Here is a 9196-nt window from a genome sequence, read left to right as displayed (position 1 = left end):
GCTGAATCCTGGTTTTTATGTGTTGCTTTTATCAAATCTTATGAATCACTCTTGCAAAAAAGACACCAAGTTCCTGGGGCTTTTTTTATGAGTTGAGAAGTTGGGTTCCAAGAGCTGAACGGACTCCAGGGCTTCGGTTCAACTTGGTCTGCTTTCAAGGGCGATATTTAATAGTCGTAGGGATTTTGAAACATTGGTTTTATTCTCACAGGAGCGGAGAGAGACGTAGGATCTGAGAACAACACCACGCCTCAGTGGCTCGTCTGATTTTCACTGACCTCTGAATTTTGTAGAAAGGAAACCCTCACCAGGATCAGTAAATCATGCATTCTTCTGTGTGGGTTTTTAAAATCAGAGATATGAAATACATTTGAACTTTAATCCAGAGATGGAAACCACATGTGTGTTACAGAAGGAACGAACATGTTAGCCTTTGTAGACCATTTACATGCACTAAAACCTACATAAAACACAATAGGAACCCTTTAATAGTGTGACCTGGTGACTACATTACCCACAATGCAAAGCCACTGCTCACAGCATTATACAACTTTTTCCTATCAGTAATAATACCTATTTCCAACCAAGTAAAGCTGCACATCTTCACTTTAAATAAGTAACTATCAATTTTTTAAAACATATTTGTTCTTTTATTTGCCTTTTTCTGTACCGTATACAGCAATGCATGCTGGGATAGCGATTGAATGGATCCCAAAACATCAGTTTTTTTGTGAAACCACTTTCTTCTTCTGCAGAGATAAAAGTGTAGTGATTGTTTTGAGCCACAAGGGGGCAGTGCTGCTGCGTTAAACTGTTAATGCAACTAATCCACCTGTGTATATCGTGTAATATACATGGTATAAATTGTAGTATAATGTGTAACATTTATTATTCTACTTATTATTGGAATTAATTTTTTAATTAACTAACTCATTTTTTTTTTTTTACTTATCTATGTATACATTTTTTTTTTTTTTTTTGTATCTTCTGTTCGACATTTTTCTTAAACTTCAGATTATTATATTACTATTTTTACCACATTTTCTTTTACTGGATGCGTGTGGCGCAGTGGGTTAGTGTGTTGGTGTTGGGCTCAGGGGAGCACAAGTTCAAACCCCACTGCAGTCAGCATGTCGTTGTGTCCCTGAGACGCTTCACCCCAAAGTGCTCCTGTGGGGATTGCCCACGGTATTGAGTATGGAAGTTGCTTTGGATAAAAGAGTCTAACAAGTGACATGTAATGTATTCACATTTTTCATATTTCTTGGGGGGGAAAAAAGAAAGTAATGTCCGTTCTGAAAAATAAAATCTCTCTGCTGTACGTTGAAGTTAAATTGTTTTACTTATTTATAGCTAATGTTGCTACAGTACGTCTTTATCGTCATGGTTTTTGGACATGTATGTAAATATGTATTGTAATTTAATTCTGATTTTAATCTTCAGTGGAATTTTGTCAAAAAAAGTCACTGAATGGTTTGTTGAGGGAGGATGTCTAAATGTATTCATAATACGTCATAGTTTTTCAAAATGTATCCACAATAACTCATTTATAAGTTGGAAAAACAAACATAGCAAAGTATGTCAAATGTTTTACTAAAAAAACAGCACATTAAGTCCTTCATCATTAATTTAAAGTCACATTATAATATGTTAAATATAAGGTCATGAACCTGCTTACATGTATGTTATACTATTTCAGAAAGAAAATCCTCCCATAGAAGAAGAATGAGTGATGGTGAAGAATAACTGAACGCTGAACATGTGATATTTGGTTGCTCCATAACTCAGACCTTTATTACACCTTTACACACAAAGCAAATGTTTGATACGCTCAGTTCAAGTATACTGTTAGTAAACACAATGTAGCTGTTCAACGTGTACCGTACCCTCAGAAAACAGAGGACCGGTTAGATAGCACCATTATAAAAAAGGACAATAAAATAGCATTAACACACACGGTATTGTACGTACGCTTTTAAGGAGTAAAACAGTAAAAACAACTTCAATTACAGTAAGTCATATCTGCAACTCTGACTGTCTAAAGGGGGGGGGGGGACCATTAGTTTCTCAGAGTAGAGTGGTGCAGGGATGTGGTATTTCTCTGTTGGACCCTGAAGGCAGCATCTCCCTCGTCCAATAGGATCTCTCCATGTGATTTTGGATTATTGCCGAGATGTATTTACTGACGTATTTGATGTCGTAGAATTAACATCTCTCCAGCTTGTGTTAACCACAGACCAAAAACACATCCAGAAAACCATTGACCTCCAGACCTGGGGACAGGAAGTGCTAAAATGCAGCTAACAACTAGCTGCTAGTGGTTAGCAACCTGTGACAGCACCCACCTTCAACTCAAAGATACAACCCCATTTATTTAGTCAAAGTTAAAGCCTCAATTACATTTAAAAGGGTGAGTTATATAAAAAGTGAAAGGCACTTTAAACCGACTCCTACTGTTTTTTTTTCAATCATTTATTTAAATCCTCTTTGAACAGGAAGGGCTGCAGCGTTTGTGAAGTACCTGGCACTTTCTGACAAGTTCATTTCATCAAAGTCTTCAGAATAGTTTGTCAAGAAAAAGTCATATTATAGGATGGTGGAACGAAATGATAATACAGTATGTCTAAAAAGAATATTAGTTTAGTATGTCGGAAAAAGGTCATAGTATAGGGCGATAACATGTCTCCATAAAAAGTCATATTTTGTCTTAATGTATCCAAAATAAGACATAGTTGTCAGGACTCAGAAACAGCTGTAATCGCTCTGTTTGGACCCATTTTGGCTTCATGGGAGGAAGAATAAAAGATGCTGCCACATGGATGAAGGAGAATATTTAAAGATGGTTTGAAGAGGAGTTTATAAGAAGTTTTCGGATGTTGGATGGGGTCCAGGGGTCTTCAGAGTGTCTACCTGTGGGTCACCTGGTTGTTCAGGGGTCTCTGGTTGTTCAGGGGTCTTCAGGGTGTCTACCCGTGGGTCACCTGGTTGTTCAGGGGTCTTCAGGGTGTCTACCTGTGGGTCACCTGGTTGTTCAGGGGTCTCTGGTTGGTCAGGGGTCTTCAGAGTGTCTACGTGTGGGTCACCTGGTTGTTCAGGGGTTTCTGGTTGTTCAGGGGTCTTCAGAGTGTCTACCTGTGGGTCACCTGGTTGTTTAGGGGTCTTCAGAGTGTCTACCTGTGGGTCACCTGGTTGTTCAGGGGTCTTCAGAGTGTCTACCTGTGGGTCATCTGGTGGTTCAGGGATCTTCAGAGTGTCTACCTGTGGGTCACCTGGTTGTTCAGGTGTCTCTGGTTGTTCAGGGGTCTTCAGAGTGTCTACCTGTGGGTCACCTAGTTGTTTAGGGGTCTCTGGTTGTTCAGGGGTCTTCAGAGTGTCTACCTGTGGGTCACCTGGTTGTTTAGGGGTCTCTGGTTGTTCAGGGGTCTTCAGAGTGTCTACCTGTGGGTCACCTGGTTGTTCAGGGGTCTTCAGGGTGTCTACCTGTGGGTCACCTGGTTGTTCAGGGGTCTCTGGTTGTTCAGGGGTCTTCAGAGTGTCTACGTGTGGGTCACCTGGTTGTTCAGGGGTCTTCAGAGTGTCTACCTGTGGGTCACCTAGTTGTTTAGGAGTCTCTGGTTGTTCAGGGGTCTTCAGAGTGTCTACCTGTGGGTCACCTGGTTGTTTAGGGGTCTTCAGAGTGTCTACCTGTGGGTCACCTGGTTGTTCAAGGGTCTCTGGTTGTTCAGGGGTCTTCAGAGTGTCTACCTGTGGGTCATCTGGTGGTTCAGGGGTCTTCAGAGTGTCTACCTGTGGGTCATCTGGTGGTTCAGGTGTCTTCAGAGTGTCTACCTGTGGGTCACCTGGTTGTTCAGGAGGCCGGGGAACGTCTCCTCCGTCTCACTGCTTAAAGAACCGCCTGCAGTAACACACACATTATATATCTGTAAATATATAACTCCACACGTCACCTACAATGAGTAATATGAGTCGGTCTATCTGCATACTTTATACCTGGGGCTGTCCAAACCTTCATAGTATAGTATGTCCTAAAACAAATCATAACAAATGCACTAGAGTCTCTATAGGCAACTACACATCAGCGTTGACAAATATGACAGGTGGGGTTCCTCAAGGCTCTATCTTAGGACCTCTGCTTTTTAATATGTATATGCTACCACTGGCTCGAATAATGAAAAACAATGACCAAAGTTATCATAGCTATAAAGATGACACCCAAATGTATATAACAATTTCACCAGGAGACTACTCTCCAATTACAACACTGAGTAAGTGCATTGAGCACATCAATGACTGGATGAGTGAGAACTTTCTCCAATCAAACAAAAACAAAACTTGCCTTGCCTTGCCTAGTATAACATGTAAAAACACATTTTTAAAGTCATTGGGGTGTCCAAACTGCGGCCCGTGGTCTCTTTTTTGATTGGCCCTCACCTAATTCTTCAAGTATAATGGGGTATTTCTTAAATATATATGTAAAGAGATGTAACACAGGAGTATTCATGTGTTAAGCCCACTCTTCAGATAAATACAGTGAATTCAAGTTGATAAAAAAGCAGACTAACTGAAGGGAAGGTAGGTCAAGAATAGTTTACTTACATTTGCGAGATAAGTAATTGCCGTCTCTTAATCTTTACTATTATTAATTTAGACTTTTTCAAAAAATTCTAGTTTTTTTCAGATTTGAACATTTTTTTCATAAATTCATGTATATTTCAGAATTTCACTTCATTTTTCCTTTTTTATTTTTTTATTAATTTTGACTTTTTTCAAACATAATTAGATTTTATAGTCATAATTAGAGTTTTTTTCAAAAATTAAAGCTATTTTTTCAGATTTTTGACATTTCTTTCCGAATTTTGTTTTCCGAATTTAACTTTTTTTTTTCCGAATACATTATTCAACTATTATTAATTTTGAATTTTGTCCAACATAATTTGACTTTTCAAGTTTATTTCAGATGTTTTACTTTTTCCCAGAATTTGACTTTTTCCTCACCGTTATGGCAGCCGTACATCCAGACCCGGTGTCCGTCGTACCGACATCTGCACTTCATGATGTTGTTGCTGTAGTCCGACTCCGGCACCTCGTAGTTTGGATTAATCACGATCTGTGAGGGGGAATATCAACAAGTGAACATATAGATCATATCACTCTTTATTTAGAGTAAATAATGTAGAGGCAAGAAAATAGAATACAAATGGAAAATAGGAAGAACTTTGTTGTCTGCCTCATTTATATATAGTGTTATTAATTAGTTTTTTTTTTAAATGTATTTCTCTTAGGACTTTTATTTCCCCCGATATTACAATATTAATTATTTCCTTTATATCTTTTTACATTTTCTTTAATTATTGTCCGTGTTTTCTCAGTTGCATGGCTCTTTATGGATTCCTCACCTGGAAGATGTAGTCTCCAGGTTTGATGTCTGTGATGTCGATCCACTGGCAGTCGATGTCGTGTCGGTACGTATCCCAGCAGCCGACTGTGATGCCCTGCTCCCCAAAGTTAGCACATTCATATCTCTTCTCAATACCTGCAGGGAAGCGGGACGAAATTAATGAACTATTTGCTGAAAAGTTTTCAAAAAAAAACAAATATACCAAAAATCCACGTTTGTTTCCTCCAGAATATTGACTTTTTTCCTAAATTCGTGTTTTTCTTCAAATGTTATCTTTTCTCAGAATTTTGACTTTTTTCTCAGAAATTCACTTTTTTTTAAGAATACAAATTTTAACTATTATTAATTTTGACACATTGACATAATTTCACTTTTTAGTCATAATTTCACTTTTTCTAGTAATTCAAGTTTTTTTACGAATACAATTGTTCAGACTTTTTTCAAACATAATTTCACTTCTTGTGTTGTTCCTCACCTTCATCGCACTCCGAGTCCTCCAGACAGAAACTGGCTTTGTGTCCTTCTGCCACTTTAGTCCCATTGAGAGTGAACAGGTCGTAGAGGGTGAACACCTCCATGCTGTGGTAATGCCTACACACACACACACACACACACACACACACACACACACACACACACACACACACACACACACACACACACACACACACACACACACACACACACACACACACACACGTATATGATGTATACTATTTTTAGGCATATATTGTGGGTCTCAGATATATACAAATATATAAAAAACATATCTACTGTATGAAGTCTTTTGCTCAAAATACCAAACAGATCACTCTAACCTCATCCCCCCTCTATTTCAGCCTGTTACAAAAGTGATCATTCTGGGTCAGTAGCTTAAAAAAAGAAAAGAAAAGGAGATCTCATGCAGGAGAAACTCAACTAAATGCTGCCGTGATGAAACTCCACATCATGTTCCAAAACACATCAAGGATCCTCTCTGAAACAGGATGGAGCTCAAACTCTCTCTCTCTCTCAGGTTTACCACAAGGTGACTTCCTTTTGATTTCCTGCTTCTTCACACACACTCTCTCCAGTACAGGTTAGCTCTGAGTGTTAGCATGCTAATGTAAACACAGACCATATTACTTCAGAACACGTCTCATTGTTTCTGACAGCAACGTTTCTGATTGGCCCGTGGGTCTAAAGCCCGCCCACATTTTAGTAATGTGGTCATGACGCAGCAAATCTGGATCAGCTCCGTTGCTCCCCCGTTTTTAGAGATGTGGGTACGGAGGAGAAGAGAGAGGGGTTTATTTCCTGACACTTTGAGAGTCTCCTGACACACCGGGGACACACCAGGGACACACCAGGGACACACCGGGGACACACCATGGACACACCGGGGACACACCAGGGACACACCGGGGACACACCAGGGACACATGGTGATGTAGAGAAGACATCAAAAAGTGCATTTTGCACGGTAGGAGACCTTAATTTCTCTGTTTTATTTCTCTGTTTTATTTCTCTGTGATCTTGTGGCCGCTCCACGTATCATTCGGTGGATTAATGGTTTAAAATAACGTGGTGTTTCTGACCTGTGACAGTCGTGCCACACCCAGGAGTTTCGCCCCGCTTTGGGCCTGAAGTCGGACTGGCCGTTGTTGTGGATCCGCGAGCTGAAGCGCAGCAGGCGGCGGTACGAGGTGGCCGGCGTGAGGCTGGAGGAGGACGAGAGGCAGCCCTCCTCCTGGGCGCACTGCATCATGAACATGGGCCGGTCCTCCATGTAGGTCGTCTGCTCCACAGCCTGAGGGTTCAGGACCAGGTCCGGGGCCGCTGGGGGGGGGGGGAGGTTAGAGAGGATTCAAGGCATTTATTGTCATGTGTACATAGCTACAGTGTAGATAGGACAATGAGCATCTCAGACCACAGGCTCCTCCAACAGTGCAACACAATACAACGGAGAAAATAGTTAAAATAGTTCAAGTAAATAAAAATAAAATACAATAGAAATAGTGCAAGGAGAGTCTATATACAAGTAATTGGAATATGATATATTAGATAAAGAAAGGTGGGGAAATGGTTCTGGAATTTTAGTGGAAGTGTGTGTACTTATATACAGTCTGTGTACTTATATATATATAGTGTGTGCACATACACTGTTTTTACTTATATTCACTGTTTACAGTGTGTATATTTATATACAGTGTGTGTACAGTGTTTGTACTTATATACAGTGTGTGTACTTATATACAGTGTGTGTACTTATATACAGTGTGTGTACTTATATATAGTCTGTGTACTTATATACAGTGTGTGTACTTATATATAGTCTGTGTACTTATATACAGTCTGTGTACTTATATATATAGTGTGTGCACATACACTGTTTTTACTTATATTCACTGTTTACAGTGTGTATATTTATATACAGTGTGTGTACAGTGTTTGTACTTATATACAGTGTGTATATTTATATACAGTGTGTGTACAGTGTTTGTACTTATATACAGTGTGTGTACTTATATATAGTGTGTGTACTTATATACAGTGTGTGTACTTATATACAGTGTGTGTACTTATATACAGTGTGTGTACTTATATATAGTCTGTGTACTTATATACAGTGTGTGTACTTATATATAGTCTGTGTACTTATATACAGTGTGTGTACTTATATACAGTCTGTGTACTTATATATAGTCTGTGTACTTATATACAGTGTGTGTACTTATATATAGTCTGTGTACTTATATATAGTCTGTGTACTTATATACAGTGTGTGTACTTATATATAGTCTGTGTACTTATATACAGTGTGTGTACTTATATACAGTCTGTGTACTTATATATAGTCTGTGTACTTATATAACGTGTGTGTACGTATATACAGTGTATAGTGCAGGACACTGAGGGGGAAATGGTTCTGTCACTGGCGATACACCTGGCATTAATCATCGGTTTAGTTCTTAGTATTATATTATTATGTTGACTACTAAATAAAATAAAGTGTAGTGATCTTACTCTCTGAGCAGGAGACCCCGGCGGCGTTGCGGCCCCCCCCCTTGGAGCAGCTGAGGTGGGCCCCGTGGTGCAGGCAGTGGTTCAGAGACATCTCAGTGCCGGAGCATCGAACCCCGCTCATCACCACAGAGTCAGCACTCACATCGCCCGGCCAGTACCACGTCTCCTGAGGGGGGGGGGGGGGGGGAGAAAATACAAATTAAAAAACAATGTATTGATCTCAATCTGGGACTAACACATTAAATAAAATAAAATAAACATCAGGGAAAACAAAATGAGGGGAGAGAACCGGGTCAAACCATCACGTATCATGAACACTTGTGGAAGCATCACATTTCAAGGCTTTATTGTCATGTGCACAGCAGCTACAGTGCAGATATGGCAATGTGTTGTGATTTTAAAAAGGTGTCTGTTATCATCTGGCTGAGGACAACAGCTGGAAATGAGCAATGTTGGCTGAAGCTAATGGCCCCTTTAGTGTTTGCTGTGACAGGTGATCAATCGGGACTGTCCACGACACTGTAAACAAATAAACTAAACTAAATAAATTACATTTTGAATGTTCCATGAATAATTGTGAAGAAAGGTGATTCCCTGCTTTGACCACTAGAGGGCGGACTTTACCTTTTTATAACAGGGTCAACTGAGGCCGGGGCCACTCGTGTTCAAAACAAGTCATTTCCTAAAGTCAAAGTAATTGTTCAGAAACTGTTTATGTGCGAGATTTGGGAGTTTTAGAAATACCACAGAACCGGGTCAAACCGACACCTAAAGTTAGTCTGAAATTGATTT

At 39.7% G+C, this 9196-nt stretch overlaps 1 protein-coding gene and 1 long non-coding RNA gene across 2 annotated transcripts in view; both read right to left on the bottom strand.

The window, feature by feature from the left end:
• Window positions 1-1767: 1767 nt before the first annotated feature.
• LOC307043337 lies at window positions 1768-3530 on the bottom strand. The gene is made up of 2 exons (XR_013809346.1): window positions 3450-3530; window positions 1768-2921 (listed from the first exon to the last, which is right to left on the bottom strand). It is a non-coding gene; the product is annotated as an uncharacterized lncRNA (long non-coding RNA).
• Window positions 3531-3684: 154 nt separating this feature from the next.
• loxl2b (lysyl oxidase-like 2b) overlaps window positions 3685-9196 on the bottom strand; it is a 102896-nt gene continuing 97384 nt past the window's right edge. Inside the window, exons 9-14 of the mRNA XM_079687699.1 lie at window positions 8405-8570; window positions 6976-7216; window positions 5874-5989; window positions 5397-5533; window positions 4996-5107; window positions 3685-3895 (exon numbers count right to left, since the gene is read on the bottom strand). Coding sequence (XP_079543825.1) covers window positions 3825-3895; window positions 4996-5107; window positions 5397-5533; window positions 5874-5989; window positions 6976-7216; window positions 8405-8570 — 843 coding nt within the window. The 3' untranslated portion in view covers window positions 3685-3824. The remainder of the gene's footprint in view (window positions 3896-4995; window positions 5108-5396; window positions 5534-5873; window positions 5990-6975; window positions 7217-8404; window positions 8571-9196) is intronic.

This window comes from Notothenia rossii (genome assembly GCF_949606895.1).
Source record: "Notothenia rossii genome assembly, chromosome: 6".
NCBI classification, from domain to species: Eukaryota; Metazoa; Chordata; class Actinopteri; order Perciformes; family Nototheniidae; genus Notothenia; species Notothenia rossii.
This window is presented reverse-complemented; position numbering and strand designations above follow the sequence as displayed.